Source organism: Chrysemys picta, chromosome 19, assembly GCF_011386835.1.
Source record: "Chrysemys picta bellii isolate R12L10 chromosome 19, ASM1138683v2, whole genome shotgun sequence".
Lineage (NCBI taxonomy): Eukaryota > Metazoa > Chordata > Testudines > Emydidae > Chrysemys > Chrysemys picta.
In genome coordinates, this window is record NC_088809.1 from 2,356,190 (window position 1) to 2,383,999 (window position 27,810).

Genomic DNA, 27,810 nt, shown 5'->3' on the forward strand with positions numbered 1-27,810 from the left:
TGGGGTTACCCCAAATCCCCCTGCTAAGTCCCATTTCCCCCACACACCAAGGTGCCCTCCAGCCCCACAGGCAGATTGCCATGGCACAAAGGGGGTTGGGGTGGTGCCAAAGTGCCCTCCTTTGGCAGGCCCTGGGGGCTGGGAGAGCTGCAGCCCTGGGGGGTGACGTGCCCCTCTGGCTGGTGCACAGCAAGAGCAGCCCCCCTTGCTCTGCTGGAGGGGGAGCATGGTCTGCGCCTCCTTCTCACTAGCCGAGAGGTCGTGCGGGCTAGTGGTTACAGCACAACACTGCTGGGCTCCAGGGGCGGCCCGTGAGCTGGGGTGGGGACACCCAGGGGGCTGGCTGCATGCACGTCCCTGTCTGGGCAGCCATCTCCCCACTGCAGGCAGCTGGGGGGTGCTGGACTAGATCCTGCCCCGGGAGTCCCCCAGTAGCCAGCTGGGCACACAGAGCAGGGCTCAGTGTTGATGGGGTGATTGGCACGGTGCTGGGGTCACCCCCCCCCCCCAATGCTCACACCCCCCACACCAGGGTCGGAGAATGCAGCCGTTTATTGCTCAGGGACGGGTACAACACCAGGGGGCCAGGAACCTGCAGGCGACACCCAGCCCCCAGCGCCACCACAAGCCTGGTTCTGTAGCAGGCCTGCCCCGGCTGCGGGGAGAGCGGAGTCCCCAGGCCAGGCTGCTGCTCAGGGGCACCCGGGCTGACCCCCACACACACATCACTGGCAGGGCTGGGCAGAGTGCAGCCCCCCAGGTGCCCTGCATGGATGGGGCAGGCTGGGCTGGGGGGGCTTTCTGCCCCTTCTGCTTTGAGGGCTCCCAGCTCAGTGCCTGCCTGTCCATGGCTGGGGAGGGGGGGGGGGTAGCAGGCCTGAGCGATGCCCTCTCAAGAGCCCAGCCTTGGCCTGGCACCCCAACCATTCAGTGTGCGCTGGGAGGGGCTGGCTGCCAGGGCTCCCAGCCCTTCCCCAGGGCCCTCATGCCAACTGCCTGGACATAGCCCTCGCCCAGCCTGGGCTCCTGTCCCACGCGGTGCCCATGGCCTGGCGTGAGTCCCCCCCTGCACACGGCCCGGGCAGTGGGGCCGAGTGGGAAGATGGGGGCTCACCGCAAACAGGCCTCTGGGCTACCGACCAGCTCCCCAGGCCAATCAATGCCAGGGGGCCCAGGGCCTGGGGGTGGAGGACCAGGCAGAAGAGGGCAGGGCAGGGGGCCGAGGGGATGGGGGCCTGGACGGGGAGGGCCAGGCAGCAGGCAGGGGGCCTGGTGGAGGAGGGGCAGGCAGGGCCCAGCAAGCCCCCACAGTGCAAGGGATGAGGGTTTGCCCATAAATACGTTGCCTCCGAAGGCTGGGCTCTGCTGTGCTAGCCACAGACCCCCAGCTCTCTGACCCACGTAACCACCCACTGCCATCACCTGGACCTGGCTGGGGACGGGGCAGAGACAGCAGCAGCTCAAGGCGGTCAGCCAGGGACCTTCCAAACAAATACCTCCCCCTCCCCGCAGCATGGGGTCCCTCCCCTCTGCCCCCCACCCCCACCCCAGCCCAGCAGGAGGCTTCCCCACACTCAGCCCCAGGGCGGGGATGGGGGGGGGTCGGCGTCTCTCGCCAGCAGGGCCCCAGGGAGCAGCCCCTAGAGCTGAGCAATCCACCACCACCACCAGCTGGGCTCCTCTGCAGACTGTCCATGGCGTCAGGGGCTGAGGCCTGCCCGCAGCTCCGGGGCCAGGGTCAAAAACACGTCTCCCAGCTCCTCCCCTGGGGGGTTGGATTTAATCCTTTCAATCCGCCGGGAGTGGTGGCGTGGGGGCCGCTAGGCCGTGCCGTTGGTGAATTTGCAGAGTTTGTTCTCCAGGTCAGAGATGCGCTTCTCCTGCGCTTGGACGGTCTGTCGCAGGGATCGGATCTCCTCCAGCAGATCCTCCAGGCTGGGCCGCTGCAAGGGGGCGAGCAGGGGCAAGGGTCAGAGGTGGGGCTGCCTGACGGGAGTTGTGGGGGGCCCCTGGTCCTTCTCTCCCACCCCCAGCCAGTTACCACGGTCTCATCCTAAGCTGAGCTGTGCAAGTGGGGAGCGCAGCCCCTTCCACAGGGCTCTGGAGCCGCCCGAGCCCCAAGAGGAGCTGCCAGACCCATGGCAGGGCCCCCATGGCTCCCCACTCTGGCAGGGAGGGGCCCAGAGGGGCTGTCAGCAGGCTAAAGAAACCCCTGCCCTTCGCATCCCACGCAGCGCAGAAGAGACGCTCCTGGCCCTGCACCAGCTGGGGTGCAACTGCCCTGCTTGGGCCCTGGCGGGGCAGGAACCTGAGCCCCAGCCTTCAGCAGGGACTCCACCAGCCAGCAGCTATAGGGGACTCTTATCCACCTGTGGGGTTCAGATACTAGCGGGAAGGCAAGGCCCCGAGCTGTCCTACTGTGCCTGGCTCAGCAGCAGCAGAGCGCAAGGGCCCGGGGACAGGCCTGCCCAGCTCCTCCCACCCCTGCCAAGAGGGGTCAGAAAGAACCGTCCCCTGGGGAAGGCTGGCGGCTGGGGGACCGGGTGAGCCTGGCGGCTGCTTGGCAAGCCCTAAGGCGGGGGCGCCCGGGCACTCACCGAGAAATTGGCATCACACGTGGAGTGGCTGCGGCGCGGCCCCACGGGAGGTTTGTTGTCCAGGATGTTCTTCCTGGTGACCTTGAGCTCGCGGTTCTTGACGGGCACGTAGCCGTCCCGCAGCGAGACGAGGACGGGCTCCGCGTCCTGCCCCGCCAGCCACTCGGCCGCCTCGAGAGCCGGCTCGGGGCCGGGCGTGTCGGGGTACAGGTCGTCCTGGAACAGGTCTGACTGCGGGGAGCCGAGGGGCCCGGTGAGGGGCTGCGGCACGGAGCGCCCAGGCCTTGGGCTGCCTCCCCGCACCCTGTCGACCCCGCCCCATAGCCTAGTGCCCCGTCTACCCTGCCCCTCCTGTGCCCCATCGACCCCGCCCCATAGCCTAGTGCCCCGTCTACCCTGCCCCCCGTGCCCCATAGCCTAGCACCGCATCTACCCCACCTCTCCTGCGCCCCATCGACCCCGCCCCACAGCGTAGTGCCCCGTCTACCCCGCCCCTCCCTGTGCCCCATAGCCAAGCTCCCCGTCTACCTTGCCCCTCCCCATAGCCTAGCGCCACGTCTACCCTGCCCCTCCCTGCACTCCATCTACCCCCCCCCCCCCCAGCCTAGGCCCCTCTACCTTCCCCCTCCCCCAGTCCAGGGCTCCAGGAGCCCCATGTCCCGGGAGCCCTGGCCACCAGGGCGCAGCCCCCAGGGAAGCAGGGGCTAGGGCCAGGGGGTTCTCCCAGGACTCACTTTCCGCGGCACTGTCATGACGATGGGCTCGCACTTCCGCTCATGCAGCTTGAAGAACCTGGATAAATAGGGCATGTGGTTACGGGCCTGGCCTGGAGCCCCCCCGACCTTCCCATGGCCCAGCCCCCAGTCCTCAAGTCTGTGCCATGCCCAGTTCCCACCCTGCCAGCAGGGCCCCTCGGGGTTATGGGCAGGGCATGGAGACACCCCCAGGGCTTAGAACTGACAGGCTGAGGGCCTCCAGGAGCTACCATGGGCCCGGTGGAGGGATTTGAGGACTTGTGGGGCAGTAGCTCCAGGGGTGTCTGGGCCCCTGGCAGCCCCACATACCATGGGGGTTAGCGTGAGCTGTGCCCGCCCCCACCCTCACCTGGCAATCTCACACTTGCTGACGTCCAGGCCCCGCTTTGGCATGAAGCCCATGCCGCGCTGCGGCTCCTTGCTGCTGTAGGTGCTCAGGTAGTGCACGTAGGGCGCCTCGGCCGTGATCTCGAAGTAGCGGATGCTGCTGTCGCCCTGTGGGTGGGCACAGGCAGGGGCATCAGCATCCCGCAGGGCACCGCTACTCCCCACAGCCCATGGGGAGGAAAAGGGACCCGATGGCGCCAGGGAGGGGTAATGCCCTGCATGCTGGCAGGGTACCGGGTGCGGGATCTGCCCAGGGTACCCGCCCCCAACATCCCGGCCGCTCCGGGCACCGGGATCCTGCCCCAACCCCCAGCCACTCTGGGCACCGGGCTGTAAGGGCCCAGGGTGCCCTCTGGGCCGGCTGGTGCAACGTTACCTTGCCGCACAGGTAGACGATGCTGGAGTCAGGGTCGTAGAAGGGGAGCAGCACCCCATTGCTGGTGTCCATCTCCTGCAGCGCAATCGGCTCCTCAAAGTTCTCCTGCGGGGGAGGAGGGAGCGCAGGTGAGGGGCAGCAGGGCGGCCCGAGCTGGTTAGCCACACACACACACACACACACGTTAGTGACCCAGGCCCAGCCCCTTCGGGCCCCTGGCACCAAGCAAGGGACAGCTCTGGCTCTTGGCGGCTGGCCCGGTTCTCCCTTCATCTCCCCCCAGCCATGTACGAGGGCAGCCAGTGGGGCCAACCCGCTCTGCCCTCCCTGGCCTGCCTCTGCTATTCACCCTCCTGCCCCTCGGCCAGGCTCAGCCCTGCCCCACAGAGCGGTGTCCTGTTGCCCCCCACACAGCAGCAGGGGCTGCCTGGGCTGCCTGTGAGCATCCCCAGTGCCTCACAGGACAGGCCCTGCCCTCCCTCCCCACCCCAGAGCATCTGTGCCCCCTGACTCCCGGCCTGACCAAGCCGTCTCTGCTCACCCACCCCGCCCCCAGGCAGGGTGAGCTCCTCCGTCCCAGGAACATCTGCCCCCCAGCCCGCACCTGGACAGTTGTGCCCCCACACTCCCAGCATGCATTGCAGTTCTAGCCCACTCCACTCTCTCCCCCACCCCATCCCATGCAAATTCACATCACTCCAAGCCCTGGGAACTTGGCATCATCCTGATGGGACAGCTCTGCCCCCGCCGCGCCCGGGACTCGGGGCAAAGTGCCCTGCTCCGAAGGGACACAGTACGACGGGCATCCTTGGGCCCTCTGGCACTCAGAGCAGCCCCGTTGCTGCTTCCCAAGGCCCTCGGGTTTGCGTCCCCCACCCCACAGCTCTGACCCCTGGCCCTTCGAAGGAGCTGGGCTGACTCGAGAACCGCCAGCTGCTGAAACCAATCTGCCGGGAGGGCTCAGTGTGGGGTTGGGACTGGGGGAGCCAGCCCCTCCCCCAGGAACCCCGCTGTGCTGCCCGGCATGCGCTGACGGGGGATGCAGGGACCTTACCCGTGGCAGGCTGTGAGCTGTGCCCACGCTGCGTCCCAGGTGTGGCACTCACAGGGTTAATGATTAGCCCCCTCCTGCCCCGCCCGCAGAGGCCAGCTGCTCATGGGGTGCGGGCCCTGCCCACAGGGCAGGGCATGTGCGTGCGGAGTGATGATGCCCAACTCCCGGACGAGCACCCCATGCAGTGGTGTTACCGGGTCCCACAAGCCCAGCTCCCGCTGGCTCATGCGGGTAAAGCCCGTGGTAAAGATGTGTCCTTCCCGCGTGAAGACGGCCCGCATGGGCCTCATTCCTTCGTGGGGGGCAAACCTCTCCTGGGGAAGACAGGCAGCGTGTTACCGGGGGTGGGTGGAGCTCCGCAGCCCTGCCCCTACCCCTGCTGACAAGTGCCCGGAGCACGGGGGCGCGGCGCATGGGGAGCCCACGCCCAGCGAGACCAGAGGCAGGCTGCGGTGCAGAGTTCGGTGTCCTTACCCCAGTCACTAGGGTGCGCTGTAGCAGAGCTGGGAAGGGAGTCGGCCCAGGCCACAGAAATAGAACCCAGGAGTCCGGAGTCCTCTGACCACCCCGTCTCATTCTAGCCCTCCCCAGCAGCGCAGCGTCTGGGGCTGTCCCTGCAGAAATGGGGCGAAGGCCCGGAGTGGGCTGCAGTTTCTAACGGGCTGGGGAGCCCCCCAGGGGAGCTTGGGGCATTTTCTGTTCACACCAGCCAAGGCCTCTCTGTCACGCTGAGCAACGGGTCCCAGGCTCCACGCCGACTGTCCCCCCCACGCAGACGCGCTGGCAGAGCACCGGCTCGCCGCCCGCCGGGTGTGCTAGACAAGAGACGCTGGCAAGGCCTGGGGCGCTGAGCAATCGCCTTCTCCTACCAGGTCCCAGAGCGCCAGCTGCCGCTCACTCATCTTGCTGAAGCCCGTGGTGAAGATCTTGCCATCAGCCATGAAGATGGCTCTGATGGGACGGGCGCCTTCATGCGGCTTGACTTTCTCCTGTCGCCGGCGGTTAGAGGGTTAAAACCAAAACACAGACACACACCAAGCTGTTAGTCCGAGGTGAGCCCCCGCACACAGGCAGCATGGCACGGCCCTCCCCCCGCCCCTGCAGCCCCAAAGGAGCAGACACTCAGCAAACCCCAGCCGTGAGTTGGGCAGTGCATGGCTGAATGGGCTCTAATCCCCACAGAGGGCACAGACCAGGAAGTGGCAGGGTGAGCTTCGCCACCCTGGTCCTGCCCTCTACAACAAGAGGGGTCTCCGTGCTCTGCCTCTGGGCATCCATCCTGCCCCCAACCAGTCATCGGCCAGGAGCTGGTCCCCTGCTCTTGAGCCCCGAGAGCAGCCAGTCCAAGATGCCCTAGGCCATGGGGCTGGGGGCCGGTGCTCCGGCTGTGCAGGGCCCGGGTGCGATCATGCAGAGCTAGTGACATGCACGGTTACTGGCGGGAACAGCTGGGCGTTAGCTCTCAGCGCCGAGGGAGGGAGGGAGCTGTGGGACATGGGGTAACCGAACTGCACAGCCATGCTCCCCTGGGGTGCTCAGAGACTAGCCCGGCACCTTGGTTTGGAGACACCATGACAGCAGCCCGGCTCCAGCTCCCAAAGGAGGGCCCGAGTTTCCAGCAGAAGGGAAAACAGGGGGCTCCATCTCCCAGGGTGGGCAAGGAGAGGAGAGGCACAGGTTGCTTAGAGCAGGGGGCAGTGCATGCGCTCCATGGGCACGGGATTTCTCCCAGCAGCAGCGTGCAAGGGCTGGGGCCGGCCCGATGCTGGAGGCGCTACGGACTCACCGCCACCACCTGCTGCTTGCGGGGGTCGATGACGCGCACGTGTTTGTCCTTGCAGGTGGTGACGAGCAGGCTGCCGGTGCGGTTCCAGCACACGTTGTAGATGAGGTCGCTGTGCATGTCGTCCAGGGTCAGCAGCATCTCGCCCGTGCCCACGTTCCACAGGATCAGCAGGTTGTCTCCGCCTGGGGATGGGCGGGACGGGCGTCACTCGGGGGCTGCGCCCAGCCCGAGGGCGCAGCCCGGGGACCCTGGCGCCCGGCCTGGGGGCCTTACCTGCGCTGAGCAGCACATTCCGAGCCGTGGGGTGCCATGTGATGATGCCCACTCTCTTGGAGTGCCCCTCCAGGGTGACGATGGGCTCCGTGATGTTCCGCGTGGGCACGTAGTCGGGGATCTGCCAGACCTGGGGAGCAGGGAGAGCGAGCGGCGGTGAGGCTGTCCTCTCCAGGGGGTCAGAGCCAGATGCTAGTGCAGGGGGGGGGGGGGGACACATCCAGGGGCCTGTGGGGGCTGACGGCTCTGGGACATTTATGGGCTCAGGAGCTGTAAGCGGCTAAGAGCCCCAGAGCCAATTTACTTCTCCCTTAATCCTCTGGCACGTCACCCTGTCCCGGGCAGCTGTGGAGAGAGGGACCCATGCCTGAGCCCCAGGCAGAGAGGGCACTCAGTGACCCCAAAGACATGGCCTGGGCCCCCCACTACCTGCCCCCCCTCGGCAGGGAGTGCCCCAAGAGCCCAGCGGGCAACGCTCGCTGTGAAAGGGAATGGGAGCACATGGGGTAGGAACCCAGGGACCGGCCTTGCTACGCACTCCCTTTGCTAGCATTGCCCTGGGGTGTTGGGGTGAGGAGGGCTGGATCCCAGCCTGGCCTGTCTGAGGAGCTGACGCCGTCTGCCCAGCCCCTGGGTCTCCTATTTCCGGCTGCCCCCCACCCCCCGGGAGCAGCCGGTTGCACTGGGAGCGCTTCTGCCGCTCCTGTGGCCGCCTGCTAGCGACAAGGGGGAGCCACAGCCTCCCCCCCCCCCCCCCCGGATCTTCCCCCTGCCCCAGCACTACCTCCCATGTGGCTATTCTTAGGTGCTGAGTCAGGCAGTGAGCGCTGCGTCACCCACACCGGCAGGCACCAGCACCGGCACGTGCCACCCGGCTAAAAATAGCCCCCACACTTCCAGTGATTGCAAAAGGAACAGGCAGAGCCAGAGCACTGACCCCCAGCCACTTGGCCCCCACTGCAGCCCCCCTTGCTGCAGCCCCACCCCAGCCACCTGGCCCCTGCTGCAGCCCCCCAACCCCCCTTGCTGCAGCCCCCCCCAGCCACCTGGCCCCTGCTGCAGCCCCCCAACCCCCCTTGCTGCAGCCCCCCCAGCCACCTGGCCCCCACTGCAGCCCCCCAACCCCCCTGCTGCAGCCTCCCTTGCTGTAGCCCCCCGCAGCCACCTGGTCCCCGCTGCAGCCCCCCTTGCTGCAGCCCCACCCACAGCCTCCTGGCCCTTGCTGCAGCCCCCCAACCCCCCTTGCTGCAGCCCCACACAGCCACCTGGCCCCTGCTGCAGCAGCCTCACATGCACATTCCTGCAGCACCTCTCCAATGCATTCACCCCCCGCAACACCCTCAGCCCCCAAAACTGACCTTGTCACCCCCCAAAGCATGCCCACCCCTTCCCCCCGACAGCACCCTCCCCTCCAGTACTGTCCCCCCAGCCCATGCTCCCCATGCCCCTCGAACCCCCCGCCCCGTGAGAGGCCCTGAGCTCAGCCCCCGGCCCGGCCCCCATACCATGACCGTGGTGTCCTCGGAGGCGCTGGCAATGACGTTGTCGTTGTGAGGGCACCAGTCGATGTCCAGCACGGGCGCCGTGTGCCCGGTCACCAGGGGATGGTTCTTATCCACACGCCCTGTCTGGAACACACAGGCAGGGCAGTGAGCAGGGACCAGCTGACAGCGCCCTGTGCCTCTCACCCCTGCCCCACAGCCAGTGCCCCATTGTGCTCTGCCCTGCCCGCGAGGGGCACCGAGCCGCCCAGCCCCGCAACTGCCGGTACTGGGGCCACGTCCATGGGCAGCCAGCGCTGGGCAGAGGGAGCTGGGCGGAGCACAGCCTCCTCCCCTAGCCAGGCTACCAGCTGCAGTACGTTGGCCCCTCTCACCGTGCCCTGGGCCCAGCTCCGGGACTCGTCGAGGGGAGGGGGGCTCCAGTGACTGAGCTGGGGGGTGTCAGCACGGATCCCAGTGGGACAGGTGCCCACGTCCCCACACGACTAGCGTCCTCTGCACTAATCGCGCTCTCGGCAGAAGGGCTAGGGCCTGGCTGGGCCCTGCAGCATCTCCTATACACTCACTGACCCCCAACACCCTCGTCCCCTGGCAGCAGGGGGCACCCGGCTCCCACAGGGCAGGCCCAGGTTTGTCACTCAGAGCCTGGCCGCAGCTCCTTCTCAGCCCGTAGATCTCAGAGCGCTGCTCGAAGCAGTATCACCCGCACTGCACAGATGGGAAACCGAGGCACAAGGTAGGGGACGAGTCTTCCCCCAGGCCCTGCAGTGAGTCAGTAGCAGAGCGGGGAATGGAACCCAGGAGTCTGGACTGACAGTCCCCAGCAGGCCACGCCTCCTCCCAAGCGGGCGGGGGCTTGGACTCAGGACTCCTGGGTTCTAAGCCCAGCTCTGGCACTGACTCGCCATGTGACTGTGGGACAGTCCTGTCCCCTCGCTAGGCCTTAGGAAGGAGCCCCCCACAAGCAGCCTCTGATCTGCCTGTCCCTTCCTGTGCCCCTCCCCAGGCCAGCGAACTGCACACACCAGGGCAGCGCTGTCCAGCTGGAAACTCGAGCTGTGGAAACAGTGACCCCGTGATTTCCTGCTGTCCCCTCGATTGTTCCCAGTATGAGTCACATGTTATTGTGAGCACAGCCTCCCCGCGCCGGACAACTGCTCCAATCCATCTCTGCCCGGAGTCCGCCTGGCCACGGGCAGCCCAGTGTGGGTGGGGGGCAGCCAGGTCAAGGTCACAACCCGTAGGTGCTGGTAAATGGACTCCCCAAGGCCCAGAAAGGCTGGTGAGCACGGGAGGGGGCGGAGGGGAGTGGGCCCGGAGGCAGGAGATGGGCAGGTGGACGCGGTAGTGCTGTGGACCAGACAGGACGGAGTGAATACAGCAGAGAGGATAATAGCTGGAGCTGAGAAAGGCTTGTAGCCCGGGGAGGTGGGGGGCAGCAGGAGCAGGACAATGATCTTACCAGAGTAAAACATCCCAGAACTTCTGGGACAGACCCCCGCGCTCAGGGCCAGGGCAGGATCAGGCCCTGTTCTATAGCCCCACTGCTTAGCCCAATGCCCACTCCCAGCAATAGCCCATCCACCTACCCCACTGAGGCCCTGCTGCAGTCTGGCTGCCTCCGGCATTGCTCGAGGGCTAACAGGAGCCGGGGGGGGGGGTGACCCAAAATCCTGCCCCACCCTCTCTGCTCCTCCTCCTATCTCCCAGCCAGGCTTCCGGCCTGCTCCCCCGGGGCCCCCCAGGAGGAAGGCAGCACAGGATGCACCTACCCAGTCCTCTTGACTCACCGGCAGCTCCTGTCTGCTCGCTCATGGTGCCTGGATGGGGGCTGGCTACAAGAGCCATGGAGCTGCCCGACCCTGGGCCCGGAGGCACCCCCCACCCCCCAGGGCAGGTCACACACACCTCTCTCTGCAGCTGCAAAACAAGCCAGTCCCCAGAGCCAATTCATTCCCTGAGCAGCCCCTGGTGCTGGGTGCCAGCCGCCCAGCCCTCCTGCCGCTACCTGCCCCAGCGCCGGTCACACCCCCGGGGCAGCATGCCCTGCCAGGGCCAGTCACTCTCCAACGGCCAAGGCTGTAGCCAGAGGTGCGGGGCCCGAGCCCACCAGCGGACACAAGGGGGTTCAGAGTGGCTGGCTGGGAAAGGGCACCGTGCTCTGGGAGGGAGCCTGCAGGCGCCCCACAGCATGGCAGCTGCTGCCCGCTGGCTCCTCGAGAGCTGCCCCATGCGCTGTGGGGAGGCGGGCGGTTCCTTCGCTAATAAACCCCACTCGGCCAGCGTGGCCAGGCTGACCCATCACCAGAGGAGCCGGGAGCCCGCCTGCTAACTCCCCTTCGCCTGCGAGCTCGTGCCAGAGGGGCGAGGGTAGAACCCACCCACGCCCCGCGTAGGGAAAACCCCACAGCCGGGCTCTGCCGCGGGCCCCTAACCAGCCCCAAGCACAGCACATCAACCTGGCCCAGTCCTGGGGCTGGCAGCTCTTGGCAGCGTGGGGCTGCTGTGAGGAGCCGGGAGCTGGGCTTTGTGCTCCTGGCCATGGCCCCACAGCCCCAGGGGTCGGGCGTCACAAAGTGCTGCCTGTGCCCGGCCGGCTGCCCCCATGTCTGCGCTCAGGAGAGGCCGGGGCAGGGATGGCCCGTCCGGCAGGAGCCCGAGAACCAGGCAGCCCGCGATGGGAATTCAGACCAACCCAGCCCCGTTACCATGGCAACGCACTAGGACTCTCCCAGCTCCAGGCCCAAGACTGCAACAAAGGCCTGGCAAGGCCGGGCAGCTGCTCCTGCGTGCTGGACTGGGGGGAGGGGCTGGCAGATGCCCCCCCCCAACCCGGCACCATCCCCAGCTAGGCCAGCTGGGCTCACACGCGGCCGAGCCCGGCTGCCAACGCAGAGGGGGCCATGGCCCAGCGCTGCTTCGGGGAACTCACCACTCCCTTCTCCCTGCCCTGTTGCTCCTGCTTGGCTCTGCCAGCCAGGGGCCACCATGCAGGCTGGGGCTTCACACAGAAACACGCCCCGCCCCACGGCCTGCCCCCCACGGGCCCTGGCGGCTGCCGTCCCCTCCCCCCAGCAGCCCGGAGCACTATACAGCACCCAGCCATCTCCACCAGCGCCCGACTGCGGGGAGCCCAGCGAGCCGGAGGGTTAACCCGCCCCCAGGCTCCCTCCTCCTCCTGGCCTGCCCACACCAGCCACTCACTCACCTTGGCCAAGGGCAGCACCATGAAGGCCCCTCCGCCGCCGGACTCCACGATGATGGCCACGAACTTGGGGTTGACGGCGCAGAAGGAGCTGTCCCACGTCACCTTGGACACCCGGATGTCCTCGTACATCTGGTCGGCCTTCACCGGCTGCCCGAAGACGTGCCGGAACTTACTCTGGCGCACCACCCTGCGGCTCATGGCTGGCGGGAGATGGGGGGGTCAGCGAGGGAGCAGGCCCCCAGTACCGTCAGCCCAGTCCCCGCCCTGCCTGGCCTCCCCAGCCATCCACCTGCCTCTAGTCGCCAGGACACAGCAGGCCCCTGTGGGCGCCAACCCCGCAGAGCTGTGGGGGAGCCCAGGGCCGGACTAGCTGGGGAGCTGGTTTGGAGTCCATGAAGGAGCGCTCTCTGAACATGGATTCCAGCCTCTCTCCTCCCCAGGCAGCTCAGAGGATCTGGCTGGAGACAGCAAGTGAGCGGGGTGAAGGGGCTGCTTGGCATCTGTGCCCCATGGCGGGGGACACCCCGCAGAGCAGGTGCTGGGAGGCAGCCCGCAGCAGGGCAGGACTGGGGAGTTCCCAAAGTGCCAGCCCCCCATCCCAGCTGCAGCAGGAGCTCTGCGAGCAAGCGCCCCCCACAGAGGCAACACCTGGAGCTGAGAGAGACGCTGGGGAGCCAGGCAGAAGGGAGCAGGGCGGGAGCATCCCTCCTGGGGCTAGTGGAGCTCTACTTCCCCTGACCCTGTCTCTCTCCTGGGACAGAGTGGAGCCCAGCCCAGAGAGCAGGTGCAGCACCATGGGACGATGGGGTTCTGGATCCCTACTGCCCTGGGTCAGCCCATTGCCCCCATGGTCCCGCGGCCACTGCCCTGGCCAAACTCCAGCCCTGATCAGGCAATGCCATTCAGACTCCCTACCACCAGGCCCCCGCAGCCTGTTGGATCAGAGATTTTGCCTCACTTCCTGACCCAAACTGGTGGCAGCATTGCTGTGCAGGCATTAAACACCACCACATTAGCCTTCAGAGGTGGCTGCATGTGCGCGGTGGGTAGATGGTTTCCCACCCGAAGAGTTCTGGGTCCGGAGAGCCCAGGGTCATGGGGGAGGGAAAGGGGGGGCCCCCCTAGCCTGGGTGGGCGCAGCTGTGGAGCATCACTGCCATCCTGGCGACTGTGACCGTGACAATGCTGCCCCCCCAGCCATTCCCCGGGGGGGCCCCCAACGCTGCCCCCTGATGGGAAGCATCAGCAGCACCGTGGTGTTGGAAGGCCCCTGTGGCTCCGGGCTGCAGCACGTCTCCTCAGCAACACCAGCTGTTGCAAGTGTATGGTCCTGCACCCTGCGCTGGCCTCATCGGCACCGATTCTGTGGGTGCTGGAACACCCAAGGAAACAAAATAGTGGGTGCTCAGCACCCACCAGCTGGACTTGGGGGAGGGCGGAGAGCAGTGAGCAGGCGGGGGCCTTGGGGAGGGAAAGGAGCGAGGGTGGGGCTGAGGGGAAGGGGACCGATGGGGAGGGAAAAAGTGGAGCGAGGGTGGGGCCCTGGGAGAAGGGGTGGAGTGGGGGCAGGGCCTCAGGAAGCAGCACCCATGGGGGAAAGTAGAAGTCGGTGCCTATGGCTGGCCTCCCGTAGAACAGAGTCAAGGGCAGAGTCTCGGGCCTGGTCTTCGAGGCGCTCAGCAGCCTGGGCTCAGCGTATCTAGAGGGGTCTATGGCTCTGGGCTGGGGACCGAGCTCCATAACTCCACCCCTCGGGCCCGTGGAACTTTCTACCACCGGGGCAGAGCCCAGCTGGGCAGCAAACAGAGCATCCCACGGGGCCGGTCCCGGACCCCCAGGAACTCAGGGCCACCCCAAACCTCCCCAGGGGCCCTGCTCCCACCGGCCTTCTCTGACCCAAACCCGGAGCAGCGTGGCTGTACGGGGAGGGGAGGAACAAGCTGCTCCCTTGCTCACACAGCTCTCCCCGAAGGAAGCACGTGCTGTCGCTGGACGGCGCTCTGACACCGCGGTGATGAGGGTGAGCCGTGCAGAGAGCAGGGCAGGGGGCAGCTGAGACATGCAGTAGCCTACAGGGGCCATTGGCCCCCATGGTGGGGGGCTGAGAGGGCTGGGAAGGTGGCCACTCGCCTGTAAGCTGTCTAGGCTGTGTTAGTACAGCACCTGGCACAGGCGGGCTCCGGGTGCAACCGCCACGTAACCAAATACAACAGGGACTGCCGGGGTGGAAGATGGTACAAAGTGGGGGGAGGGCAGCCTAAGGGGAGGTCTCTCTACATGAGTCTGAGAGCACGGAGCCTGTCTTGGCGTGCCAGCGTGCTCACCCACCTGGCCCTCCTCATGGCCTGCCATGGCTTTGACACATCCCATCCCCGAGGGAAGGAGGGAACCTGGAAGCCATCTGCTGCCAGGCTCCATGGGCACCTGCCCCTCTGAACGCTGCAACCCCTGGGGGGCTGGCGTTCTCCCCCAAGTCTAATCCGTGCAACAGGCCAACCCCCGGGCTAGGTGCGGCCATAAAATCGGACATTGCTCTCAGCCCCTGCCCTGTCACACCGCGCTGGGGCTCTCTGCCTGCCCCCTTCCCATCCCCTCCACTACGTGCCCAGAGGAATAAACCTCCCAGAGACGCTGAGCCACGTTAGAGCAGATAACGAACACAGCCTTCCACAAGCGCCCAGCAGCCTAGGAGCTCCTAGTGCCAGCCCGCTGCCCCACGTCACCCCGCTTCACAGGTGGGGAAACTGAGGCAAGGGGAGGGACACGACTTGCCCAAGGTCACCCAGCAGGCCAGTAGCAGGGCCAGGAATTGAAACCTTTGGCTTGCTGTGGTTCATTGGTTCTCCTGTCAGCAGTGTGGCCAGAGGCCTGCGCTGAGCTGGGGCCAGGGGGAATCTAGCCCATCTTCCCCCCAGGCTCGGCCTCCCCCTCGGCCCAGGGGGGCACCTCACCCGACCAAGGCTGGGGGGCAGAGCTGAGCAGCATCCCCCAGCGGGCGCCACTCGGGGGGGCTCTGCTCTGTCCCCCAGAGCAGCAGCGGGATTCTGGGGTCACCCCAGGCACCCAGCCCCCCTTCCTCCTCCCCGCTGAGCACAGCCCTGGGGGCCGCACCTGCCCGCACGGACCCCGCTGGGGGGCCAGGCCCAGACCCCCCCGCATCCCCAGCACACACAGCACCAGCCCAGCCCCGGGGGGCCCGGGCAGGATGGGGGGGGCACGTCGGTTATTCTGTGCCACGCTCCCAATTCAAAGCCCCGCCTGCCCCCGGGAGAGGGGCCCTGAGCTCCCCCCGCCCCAGCAGCGCCCCAGGGAGCCGCGGCCCCCGCCCGTGACACCGCGGACGCTGCAGCAGCTAAAGAAGGAGACGCGGCGGCAGGACGAGCCGGGGTCACTTTCCTAATATAGGCACATCTCTGCCAGCCGGGCCGGGCCGGGCCGGGCCGGGCCGGGGGGACCCCGCGAGCCGGGATCCCCGCGCCCAGCCAGCACCGGGCTGCCCGGGACACGGGCTGGCAGCACCCCCCGCTCCCCAGCATCCCCGGCCCCGTGGGGCGCGGGCCGGGCCGGGGCCCCTCACCTGCTCCGGGGCGAGCTCGGCTGCTTTGCCCGGCCCGCCGGGGCGGCTCGTCTCGGGCTCGCGGGCTGCGGGGCGGAAATGGACGAAACGCTTCGTGCGGCTCCAGCCGGCCCAGCCCGCGGCAGCTGCTGCCAGCCACGTGCGGCCGGGCCGGGGAGCGACAGCTGCGGGGAGCGGGGGGGCAGGGCCCCCGGCCGGGGGAGGGGCCGGCGGGCACCAGCTGCTGCCCCGCCCCTGGGAAAGGGCTGCCCCCCTGAGCTGCCCCCCAACCCCCAGGGAAAGGGCTGCCCCCTCTTGCCCCCCAGCCCCAGGGAACGGGCTGCCCCCCTGAGCTGCCCCCCAGCCCCAGGGAAAGGGCTGGCCCCCCAGTGACCTAGGCAGCGCCGCAGGGGGCCTCTCCCCTTCTGGCAGGCGGGCCTGGCAGCGCCCAGCAGCTGTGGGGTGAGACAGGCTCCTGTTGGAGCAGGGGCTCAGGAGAACAGAGTTCGGGGGGGGGGTTCTGCCTGGCTGGGTCCGCTGGGAGGGTTTGGGGGTCACCAAAACAATCCATTGGAGAAACCTAAGAGCAAACTGCTGGTCCCCCCGCCCCTCCCCGCTAGTCTGAGTGGGGCCAGCGCAATTATTGTACAGCCAGCTGATGGGCCGCCGTGGTGGCTTGTGGGCTGCCGCACCCACATTGACTGGCGGGACCCGCCGACAGGTGGAGCTCACTGCAGAGTGCGAGGCTGGATGCACAGACAGGTTGCAGCAAGCTCTCAGCTAGGTGCCACAACAGGCAGCCACGAGGGGCCACAACAGGCAACCACACATCAGAGGATAACAAATTCATCCTCCCACCCCCACAGAGGCCACTGTTGCCCCCTCATGCACAGGGAAACTGAGGCACGGGGAGTGTGACAGGGTCACGTGGGAGCCAGTGGCTGGCAGGGATAAAGCCCCACACCCTCGTCTCCCCATCTCTGCTCCAACCGCCGGGCACCGCTGCATCAGGGCACATGCTATGCGAGGGTCCCGTAGCCTGTCACGTCCCCTGCTGGCTCCAGCAGGCTGAACACCCAGAGGTGAAGGGGCAGCATCTTGACCCTACAGGGGTATGTCCCAAACCCCAGCGGAAGGGGAGGGATTGCTCTGGGAGTGGGGGGGGATATGGGGAGCAGCCACGCCCCCCTTCACACAGCAGTGTTGGGGTGACCACAGCAGCTGCAAAGCAGGAATTTTGCTGGTTACTGCAGCTCCTCACAGGGAGGGGTGAGGGACAGCCTGGCACTGGCTGTCAGCACCTGTGATGGGCCAACTCACCTGTGGGTCCCACCCCTGCAGCCAAGCCCTCCCGCGAGGCACCAGAGAGCATGTGCACCATCACAGCCAGCCCACGGCCTGGCCCGCGTAGCAGGCACAGCGTCTGCCACCCCACCAAGGCAGCTCCTAGAGCCGCCGAGGAGGCGGGCGACTCTCAAGCCCAGACAGCCAAGGCCAAGAGTGGGGAGCGAACAGAGGCTCAGAGCAGAGCCGTGACGGGCCCAGGGACAAGCAGCAGAGGCAGGAACAGAACCCAGCTGTCCTGCTTCCAGGGCCTCTCCCTGGCAGTGCTAACCTGCGCTGGGCTGGGCACTAGGGGGGGATGAGCCTAGGGTGACCAGATGTCCCAATTTTATAGAGACAGTCCCAATTTTTGGGTCTTTTTCTTATATAGGCTCCTATTACCCCCATCCCCTGTCCCGATTTTTCACACTTGCTATCTGGTCACCCTAGATGAGCCGGGACTCTGAACCTGCCAGGAAAATGCAACGTCGTTAGGACAACTCTGGCTCAGAGGGGCTGGGGGGGAAGGAACAGGCCTCAGGTCCCGCGGGCAGCAGCCACCCCCTGCTGGACACAGCCCAGCCAGAGCCCTTGGCCAGGGCCCCGGTGCCAAATGCCACCAGCGCAAGGCATTCTGGGAGAGCCTGATGCTACGGGGGCTCGGTCTCTGCTTGGCTGCAGCCCAAGAGCAAAGCCGCAGTCAGCAGCGTGATCTGGTAACGTTCCCTGCACACCAGCAAACCCTCAGCACAGCAGGCCCAGCCCCCTGCAGGGCCTGCAGCCGCCCCCAGGGGATTAAGGGGCTCAGTCCAGCCAACGAGGGAAGCAATGCCCTGGCTCCAAGAGCGGCAAGGGCCCTACAAGGGCACCGAATAGAGCTGCCTGGGGACTGGGTGAGTAGGAGTGAGACAGGACGGGCACAGCCCCAAACCCTCCCACTCCCAGCACCTGGCCCTGGCCGGCACTGCTGGTGGAGGGCATGGTCACCTCAGGAGCTGTGCCAGCCCTTGAGGGCCGAGGGCAGAGACCCCGAGCCACCACGCAGTAGGGGCAAGGGGACCATGGGGTGGAGGCAGCACCTGGGCCTGCCCTGGTCCCATCTGTGCACGCTGCCCTTTGCCCTCTCTGCTGACCCTGCAGCGGGTGGCTACCACAGAAGTGCCCCACAGGCCAGCGGGGACGTGAGCACCCTGGCTCCATGGGAACCACCCTTCTGTCTCCCACCCAGCTCCCAGGTTGTCCACGTGGACGCCTGGGCTCCGAGAAAAGGCAGTTGGTGCCCAGCACCTCGGCTTCAGCCTGCTCTGACTCTCGCTGGCCCAGGCAGGCCGTAGGTCCCAGGGTCATCGCAGCACTGGGGGAGATAGGAACATCCCCCCAATGCCAGCCTGGCGCTCAGGGAGCAGGTGAGAGGACAGGGCCATGGGAAAGCCCTGACCATGGCCCCTCTACCACCTCCGCTCTGGCCACAAGGGATTGAGTTTGGAGCCAGCTCAGCCCAGCCACTCCCTTCCATCCCATGGCTCTCCTCTGCACCGCCTGTTCTCCAGCCGCTGCAGGAACTCTGGCCCTGGCATTAGCACCTGGTGCAGCAGCATCGCCTGGCGTCCTGCGGGGAGAGACGGCCAGTGAGAAGGCAGCTGGCTCTGGGGAGGGGGCTCGGGATCTGCCCCAAGGGGGCAGCAGACAGAAGAGACGGTGCTGGGTAAAAAGGGGATTTGCTGAGGAAGCTGGACCATGCCTGGCTGGTGGCAGGGAGCGTCAGGCTGGGCATGTTGGCCAGGGGACGGAGGGATGGCAGTTTGGGTGGCTGGGGAAGGGGTTTGGCCTTGCAGGTGAGGAGCTGGTGCTCGCCTGTGGACCCACTGGAAGGAGGCGCAGCGGCAAAGAGGAGGGTGACGGCTGATGCTGGAGGAGGGGCTGATGCCCGTTGGGGTGCCAGAGGGTTGTTGGAAATCTTTTACTGTGCTGGTGATTTAGTGTCCCCCCTGCTGAGGGGGGGGGGGATGCTGCTTTCTAGTGTAGTGAATTTGTTCTATTGGACGTTACTTTATATTATCACCTCCCCCCTCACGCCCTAGTTCTGGGTTTTTCCTTGCTAACAGGGGAAGGTTTTCTCCATGGGGCTAGGGTGCCTCTGTCTCTCGGCCTTCCTGGGGCAGCAGAGCACAGGACAGATGTATGTGCCTGGGGCATTGGATGGAGCCTGGCCCCAAGAGTAAGGCGGGAATTCTGACTGATCTCCCGCCCCAACCTGCTCACCTTTGGTCTCTCCGCCTGCAGCCTGCGCCATCCCCGTTGGAGAGCTCCTGGTCCAAGCAGGCCAACGCTCCTGGCGTTTCCTCCCCTTGTGTCCATGGTGGCTTGGGCTGCACTAGTGCTGCGCAGCAGAGTCTCGTTGGGGTGGATAACGGGGACATGCCTGTGCCCTCTGCCGCCGGAGGAACTTGGCCAAGATCAGACGCAGGCTGACACCCAATGCTCCGCAGTGGGAGAAGCCGCTCCCTGCCCTTGCCCAGATCTTGCTCCAGGCCTGAGAGGTTCTTTCTCAGCCGCAGCCTCTCGCCTAGGCCAGCTGGTATCAAGCCCACCGTCCTCTCGCACAGCCGCAGGTGAGACCGGCCCACAGCTGTATTCTAGGCCACGTACAGCAGGGAATAGGGCAGGGGCAGTAGCCCCTCAGCTTTGCACTCTCGGCGGGGTGGACAGACTTAGAGGAGGCCAGGCCAGGAGCTTTGGATTAAGCGGATATCCCAGAAAAGGAGTTGGTGGGTGTTTTGCTGCTGGAGGCTGCGGAATGGTCTGCTGTGGCCTCGGCTGTAGTGCCGGCAGGCTGTAGGGCACCTGGAGGACAAAAGTGAGGACAGAGGCCGGGGCCTAGGGACCAGGGAAAGGAGGAAGATGGGGAAGGTCGCTCATGTGTTATTTGCTGGGGATGCATTTTGCTCTTACAGCTAGAATCCCAGTCCTGCTCCTTGGTATGCTAGTCCGGATCCCACCAGGCCTGGCCCGGCCCCTAATGGAGGCCCTGCCCAACCTTCAACAGCACCTCAGTGCTTCTTACGCCTCTGAGTTGAATAGTTTGGTTTAACCACTATTCCCTTCCGCTCCCTCCTCTTCCCCTTCGACCCACTAGCCCAGTCGCTGCCTTTGGACAAGCTGCAAAAGCCAGACTCCTCCGTGGGCTGCTCCGAGTGCCAGCCGCGCCCCAGCTAACAAGGGAATCCGAACGCGCCTGGATAAATGCCTCATCCCTGCAGGATGGATCAGGAAATCGGTGGGTGGGGGTGATCCTTTCTCATTTAAACCCTAAGCATGCAAGATAGCTGCCTGGTGCATTTCATATGCCGGACCCCCACGCACGCAGCTCAGAGCAGCTGGCTGCCTGGCTAGCAGGGCTGCCCCAAGCTCCCAGGGAAGGGAAGTACCTCGCCCAACTGCAGGTTCGGAAGAAACGTGCAAATCGTAATAGCCAGGGCCAGGATGCCGGGGATCCTTCCGTGACCAGCTCTCCCAGCGCAGCTTGGGGGATGCTAGTTCGGTGTTGGATTGAGAGAACGCCACCGACTGAAATCACCACCCCCGCTTCCTACGGCGTTAAGGACGACTGCTCCTTGGGGGCCTCCCATCCCAGCAGCGACCAGGCCTGCCCCGGCTTAGCTCCAAGGGGTGCCTTAGGTGCAGAGCAATGCGGAGAGGGGACAGGAGTTTGGCTGGAGCGGTTCCTGTGCTGGGCACCTCCCCCATGGCCTAGGCAAGGGCAGGCAGGACCCACAGCAGAGGGCCAGGATTCTCCTTCTCGGGGCCCAGGTTACACCCAAGGATTTCCCAGGAGGTGGGGAGGGGAGATGGGGGTACGGGCATGTTTCAAAAGCACTTAATGCTGGCTGCCCCTGCTCCCAGGACTCCTGCCAATCACAGCTGATCGTGGTGCTAGAGACCCCCACCCCTAGCTTGACCGTGTCCCCATGGGCCACGTGATCCTTTGCATTTCCCCACAGCAGAGGGCAAGGAACCTGTGGAGCAAGCTGCCAAGCCCTTCTCTTGCTGCCTCCCTCTCCTAGGAGATCTGCTTTAGCCAGCGCAGGTCACGTGACCTTAACGCAGGAGCAACCGGACGAAATCCCACAGCCTGGGTTAGCCGGGAGGTGAGACGAACACGGGTCGTCACGTACCAGGTCAGCCTGGCAGTGCCTGGCTAACAGCACCCTGCTCATACTCACCACTCCCGCCCGCGCCGCGAGCAAGATGGCTCACGTTTGAGTCCCATGAACCCCCCACAGTACCAGCCATTTCCTTCCCCCCCCGCCCCCCAGGAAACTGAGGCACCCACATGCTTCATCTCAAAATAAAAATTTATTCAGTAACAAGAACATTGAATCTGCACATCAGTGCACGAGTTCACATTTCCAAACAGCCAAGCAAGTGGGTACGAGTCTGGGACCAGTGGGAACATCCCAGTGGCGGTGGAAGATCAGGGGAGGGTACAAGATGAAGTGCCCCCCCAAGTCCAGAACTCCGTTTTCAGCTGTCTCCAGAGCAGGTGCTGCAGGGCCCCTGCGAGGGAGCCTGCCTGGCTGTGAATTCTGGAGCAAGAACAGTTCCTACAAACCAATGCACGGAAGTCACAGTTGTAGGGAAAAACCAAACCCAAAAGGCACCGGCACGTGGGTCAGAGCCGAGCAAGGATCTAGGTGTGCGTGGGCTGAGCTCTAGCCTCTGGCCCAGCACCAGCCTCCCAGCATGTGTGTGTGTGGGGGGACCTCTGCCAGCTGCGAGGGGTTAACCCTCGGCCCCCTTCCTGTCTCCTGCACCAGGCAGGATCCTGCAGGTCTTCCTTCGGGAAAAGGATGTGGCATTCTGTTGAGCTGGGTCACTCACCATAGGGGGAAGCGACATGCACCCCACTCCCAGACAGGCTGTGCACCGCAAGGAAGCTGAAATGACAGGCTGGGGGCATTGTTACTGCCCCTGGGCATGTGCATGGGGGGGGGAGGGGGGGAGGAGGTCAGGCTCTAGACAAGCGTGTACCGGTTTAAAACCCACGTCCTGATCTCGGCTGTCGTCTGGAGGGAAGCCTGAGGTGTGCCAGGAGCAACACGGAGCTAAATCCCACCCTGCGGAAATGAAGCAGGGAACCAGACCCAGGACTGACCTCGGCATTCGGATGTGCACTTGGAATAGGCCACGACTGAGCAGAAGGGGATTTTTTTACACATTTTCTTGAGCGGCTCAAAGAAAACTACGTACGCATCAATGAGTGCAACAGACCAGTTCACGTTTCACGCACGCGCACACACGATCCGGGAGGACCGAACACCATGGCACCCTCCGTGCAAGGCTCGCACGGCAGGCAACTGACAGTACAGCCGGAGCTCAGGGGCAGAGATATTGTCCAGGAGTCAGGGGCACAATGTAAACAACGTATCCTCCAAGAGCTTTGCAAGAGATCAGCAGAAGGGCGGCTTTGTACAGAAATCCCTTCATGGTTCTTTAAACATTTGTCACAAGCCCCCTCAGCGGCGGAGGGGACTGGGCATGCTGCTGCGTCCTCTCAGCCAGGACAGCACCTGCTCTGCCTCGACCTGCGTCAGTTCCCAGACTGATCACCTGGGGCATCTTGGCCAAGCCACGCTGTAACCACGACAGGCTCCCAGATCCCACCCTCCAGCCATAAGCCAGCAGCGGGCGGAGAAGCCACTGCTCACTCAGGCATGCCAGAGCCGGGCTGGGCTAGAGCAATGGGTGAGCGGATTCTGGGCTAGCGTCCCGGTGCTGCAAACAGGCCCACGGCTTCATGTGGTCCAGCCAGAATAGCCGTGCCACGCTCGAGCCATGGGTGCCCAGCACCCCCACAGAACACAGGGAAGGGGCAGGCGCCAGCTCTGTGAAGAAGCAGAGTCCTGCGGCAAGATTCCTGAGCCCCTACTTCTCTTCAATCCCCCTTTCTGTCCTCCCACGGGGACTCTTCCTGCAAGCCAACTGTGGGTTTGTCGGCAGGCCGTGTGCCCGTGCTGGCTAAGGCAGCTCTGTACGTTTGCACTCCACAAAGCCCAGTGCTGGATGGCAAACAAGGCACTTCCATTGTCCTCCTCACAGAGCAGCCCCAGCCCCTTCCCAGTGCTCCATGGCCTGCCTGGGCCAGTGTTTCAGCCACGGCCCCTCGCAAGTTCTGGGCTCCTCAGGACAGTCACTGCTGCTACGTGATGAACTCTGGCGCTCAGAACCGGCCCCGCTGGACGTTGCTACAGCCGCGAGTCCTGGCAGGACCCAACTGGGCTCTGCTCTCAGTGACTGCGCAGCACTGTCTGAGTCGGGCATTGCCCATTTCACCTCACCCTCAAAACCGGTGTGCGCACAGCACCGTCGATCCTGTAACGCCGCCCTGGTCAGGGCTCAGCCCCATTGCAACAAGCAGCTGCTAAGAACGCCAGGGGGTTTGCTAGTTACTTTGGTTCTGGCAGGATGCGTAGCCAGCGCGGTTAACAAAATGCCAGGCCCCACCAACAGCCCCCTGGTGGCCCAGCACCAGCACTGCAGGACGGCGAGTCGGTGCTCAAACGAGCTGGAATTCGCTAGAGGGGACATTTGTGAAAGGTGCTGCAGTGCACCACTGGAAACCAGCCGCCAAGGGCCAGCTGAGCCCTGCCCTGTGCTCACTCTTGAGCAAAACCGGCTGAACCTCAGAGAGGCTCTGAAATACCATCCCGCCATTCTGCAGTGGAAGAGGGGAACGTCCTGCAACAGGGGCTCTCGCAAGACTTAAGGAGGATGGAGACATTTGGCAGAAGCAGGTAACGGGTTCTCACTTGCTGGGAGGGAAGACAGCTTACAAAGGGAAACCCACTCAAGCGTTCGGGCAGAGGCCAATGAACACCACTCAATTGGAGTCGGGGGGGGGGGGGGGGTGTTTGTTTTCCAGTTTACAGAATGCAGTCTTGTCCTTTCAAGAAAACAATGTAAGAAATAACAAAAGTTATCTAGATAAATACTGTATGTACACAACTGAGGGGGGAAGGGAACTTCCAGACAAATCATCGCTCCAGGTTAAGTGTTAAGGTGAGAGCCGAGCGAGGGGAAACATGTAACAATTACATCAGCCTTCGGGTCTGAGAGCCAGCTGAGTGTGTACGTGAGTGTGAGGAGAATCACTCGGGCAGCACTAGAAAAAACAGCTCTGGGTGAGGGAGAGAAAGGTGAACAGATGATATGGCCATTAACTCAGAAGGCCCACAGCAGTATTCAAGTAACGAAAGGGTTAAAACCCTATAGAATTGTTTGTTTTAAAAGAACACACGTCAGTTTTTCCCCCAATTGCTGCTGTTAAAACGGGTTCTTTTAGATTATGAAATTCAAATGAATTTGGCAGCCCCAGGTTCGGAGCAGAGGAGAGGCTGGTTCTGGGAGGGGTTGCTGTTTGAAGTTTCTAACCCCATTGGTCATGACACTTTATGCATTGGGGGGGGAGGAGGGAAGTCACATTGGAGCCACTCCCTGGAAACAAACCATGCAACTTTGGGCAAGTTTGCATTCCAAAGTTGGAGCCACAGCGAGAGACTGAAAAGTGCAGCCCAGCCATCAGCTGCCTTTGGGCTACAGGCACAAGCCAACCCGACGGGTTTGCACTGAGGCAGTTTCAGAAGCCATTTGTCACTGTTGTGGAGTTCCAGTTAGCTCGAAGTGGATCAAAAAAAAGCCACGAACAAATCTTGGCACAACCTTCATATTTACACCAGCTGCCACTCCGGTAAGTGCCCCAGCTAGCACCAATTTGTGTGTGTGTGTCTTCAAGTTATTTGTGCCTTGGTTCCAATCTAACCTAACCCTCACGATTTCACCACACAGAGATGAGCCAACTGCCAACAGCAATGGTCACTTATGAAAGGTGTTCTTTGAAAACAAAGAATATTTGAGGTTATTTGAGTTAAAAATAATTAAAAAAATAACAAAACGGTCTTGCAGTCAGCGTCCCACACAAAATACAACCCAAACCTACATGCGCCAGGAACAGTAAAATGACAAAATATATAAAATTAACGAATAAAGTGCATGTTCCTTACATATTACACCTGCCCCTTGTATGAACACAACAACATGGGTTTTGTTTAAAAAGAAGTCACAGCTGAGGGCTCAGGATCACATGGTATTATAGAACGGATTGCTTGTCCGCTTTTTGTCATTAGCCTTTTTTAGTCTCCTCAGAGGGTGAGTTCTACCGTGTTGATGTCTAGGTGCTCCAGCCAGGCTTGGAGCCAGGAGCCAAGAGTCTAGTACCTGCGTCTGTAGCAGCGGAAGACCCTCTTCCAAGCTAGTCAATCTAGGATCTGCGCTGGGACACACACTCTGCGGAGCTGAGCAGAACTCTTTGGCATACTGCACGGGTGGCCTCTCCACCGGCTGGCTCTGGGCAATGCACTCAGTTGTTTTAAGCTGCTCTACAAAATGCTTGGTGGGTTTTGGATCCTGGCAAATAAGGGGAGAGGAGGCACAAGGCTTTTCAGGTGGGCCTTCCAAGCCGTGCTCTGCCAATGCCCCACGCTTTCCTTGACCAGTCCTCGGGGAGGCGGGCAGCAAGTCAGGACAGGTCAGGCTGGCATGGGAAGAGGCCGACTCCCTCTTGGTTAAGTCATCTTGAGAGAGTTCCAGGCAGCCCAGCTTGGCTAAGGATGCCGAGCGTTTCATCTGGGACGGCGTGGTAAGCCCAGCTTGCCGGACCCGGGCCTCAAGTTCCTTCGCACGCTGCTTCACTGAGCTGGGAGTCTCACTCAGGTCTTTGATGCTGGGGCTGTTGGAGCTGTGGGGGAGGCCGCAGGGGAGGAAAGAGACATCCATGGCTTCAGTGCTGTCACTGATGAAATGCAAGTCCTCGTTGCTCAGTTCCATCAAGGCACTGTCACCCGCCCCGCACAGGACATGCCCGTTCCTTGAGAGGCTGCTCGGTGCCACTGGCTCATCGTCCGTGCTTGTGCTGTGCTCCGTAACGCCCTCCAGATGAACGATGCGTTGGTGCCAAAGGTCATCCAGGCCCTCTGAAGGCGAGCGCGTCACCTGGCCAACGAACGAAGAGGTATCGAGGTTAATCAGTGCCGCACCGTACTCTTCCTCGGGGCTGCCCAGGGTGAAGGTGGCCCGCCCGATCTCCTTGTGCTCTAGTACCAAAGGGTTACGCAAAGGCAGAGCGTCTGGATGTACAGGTGCCGTCTCCGCGCACACCGAAGGGTTCAGGTTTTCATCTACTGGAAGCAACACGGCAGTGTTCTCCAGCGTGGCCTGCTCACAGCTACTGTCATGCTCATGGAGGTCAGGTGGCGTGCCCATGGGGGTGTACTCGATAATTTCTATCCTCTTGGGGAGGTGACAGGGCAGGGCTGGCTCCCCAGAGCCATCCAACGACACCACCGTCCCGAGCACTTCCTGCTCAGCACCAGGCTCTGTCAGCGGCGACTCCTGAGCCGGCTGCACAAGGGAAGGGGCGAGTGGTGGGGACAGCTGCGGGTCAGCCGGCAGTTCAGGGCCATGAGGCAATGCACCCTCGGCTGCTGGGCTCTTTGCCCTAGCCTTGTCGCTCTCATTCTCTCTACGGGCGGGATCCAGCTCCCGCGACGGTTCCTCAGTCCTTCCCTTTGGCACGAGCTCGGCAGCTGCAGAATCAGTCTTGGAATTCTTGCGAGTAGGTAGCAGGCACGTGGGGGGAACGTGCTGGTGCTCTTGTTCCTGTCTCAAGCGTTCCTCAAATTCCAAGGTGGCACGTTTAACAGATCCCGGACACCACTTCGACCCAGGGTTCAGACCCTGAACTCGAGGCTCCTGCTGGCCTTCTGCGGAATCGCTTTCTTCCACATCTGACACGCAGGTAGATGGTTGGAAGGTGGGAGCACCTTCCTGGTCTGGTTTTGGAAAGTCTTTTGCCGTTTCCTGCTGTGCAATGCAAGCTCCTTCGCTCTGCTCAGCCTTCCCAGGTTTATTTTCAGATGCCCAGACCACCTCTACAGACAACTCATGGACTGTATTCCTCTTCGGTGCTTGGGCATGGTTGGCTGAGCCCTCCATCTTCTGCTGGCACGGTCCTACGCCCTGGTTGATGGATTCAATTTCAGTTATGATTTCTTTCACAGAGATTGCATTTTCCGAGTGGGATCTTGTGAGAGGGCCCAGGGTGCTCAGTTCAGAGATGTCCTGCAAACACAGAGAGACTTATTACAAAGTGCACAGCAGCCTTGCTGACAAAACACCTGCAGTCAGACAGCCTGAACTGCAACGAACACACATACAAGAGAAAGAAAAAGGCCCCGGTGCTAATGCAGCGTAATGGGTGCCAGGATCTCACTCCAAGCAGGCAGACTGGGATGCTCAGTACTGGAGCAGTTCCACAGGTGCTCTGGTCTCAAAACGTTCCAACCACTGGCCTAAGGCATTTAGATGCCAGGAGATTTAGGCACCCAACTTCCATGTGCTTCTTACTTAACATGCATTCGAAGGCAAAATTTAGATCATTTGAAAAGAAAATAAGAATAAGAGCGAGAGTTCTCACCCTGTACAGAAGAGGAACGAAAAGGACTATGGATCACTTTAAATCCAACAACCAGGCCGGATCCGAACGCTAAAGGCCCTTGTTGGAGTCTAAACGTTCCACAATTTCCACTGGAGAGTAGCTCGGGATGCTAGAGCAGAGACAGGGCCACTAGTAAGTACGCTGTCAATTGTGCCTTGGGGGTACTGGACTAAAATATTAGGTAGGACCAAACAGGCTTGGCCCAAGATGGAAAGGAGGCAACCAGTGCTGTACTAACCAGAAGAGAAAACTATTCAAGTAAAACAGTTTCCCAGGAAAAAGCAGGTCTGGGATTAACCAAGATGACAGTCAGAACTGCCAGCCTGGTCTGACTGGAGAGAGAACTAGGGCTGATTCCCAGCACCCTCTTTCACTTGGCCCAGCAGAGAAAGGAGGCAGGAATTCCGAATATTGGGAGTTAAACTATGTCAACCACATGTC

General features: G+C 63.3%; 2 protein-coding genes and 1 long non-coding RNA gene across 15 annotated transcripts in view; 1 reads left to right on the forward strand and 2 right to left on the reverse strand.

The window, feature by feature from the left end:
- Positions 1-534: 534 nt before the first annotated feature.
- CORO6 (coronin 6) lies at positions 535-15,686 on the reverse strand. Of its 5 annotated transcripts, none has more exons than XM_005298233.5 (11): positions 15,516-15,686; positions 11,939-12,138; positions 8,734-8,856; positions 7,229-7,358; positions 6,956-7,137; positions 6,039-6,158; positions 4,116-4,220; positions 3,702-3,847; positions 3,332-3,389; positions 2,598-2,828; positions 535-1,943 (listed from the first exon to the last, which is right to left on the reverse strand). In XM_005298233.5, exons 2-11 carry the CDS (start codon positions 12,134-12,136, stop codon positions 1,821-1,823), a joined length of 1,416 nt encoding a protein of 471 aa, XP_005298290.2. In that variant the 5' UTR covers positions 12,137-12,138; positions 15,516-15,686; the 3' UTR covers positions 535-1,820. The 5 variants fall into 5 exon arrangements, with proteins under 5 accessions (XP_005298290.2, XP_005298291.2, XP_005298292.2 ...); XM_005298234.5 differs by lacking the exon at positions 6,039-6,158 and adding an exon at positions 5,364-5,483 and having other exon boundaries at positions 15,516-15,683; XM_005298235.5 differs by lacking the exon at positions 6,039-6,158 and having other exon boundaries at positions 15,516-15,684.
- Positions 15,687-16,018: 332 nt separating this feature from the next.
- Positions 16,019-21,447, forward strand: LOC135976553 (uncharacterized). Its single transcript, XR_010593778.1, has 2 exons — positions 16,019-17,710; positions 19,954-21,447. It is a non-coding gene; the product is annotated as an uncharacterized LOC135976553 (long non-coding RNA).
- The window catches only part of SSH2 (slingshot protein phosphatase 2), a 142,113-nt gene continuing 135,457 nt past the window's right edge, over positions 21,155-27,810 (reverse strand). For all 9 annotated transcript variants that reach the window (XM_042857971.2, XM_005298232.4, XM_065572860.1 and 6 more), the window contains one exon: positions 21,155-26,993. In XM_042857971.2, the coding sequence (XP_042713905.2) occupies positions 24,954-26,993 (2,040 nt within the window). In that variant the 3' untranslated portion in view covers positions 21,155-24,953. The remainder of the gene's footprint in view (positions 26,994-27,810) is intronic.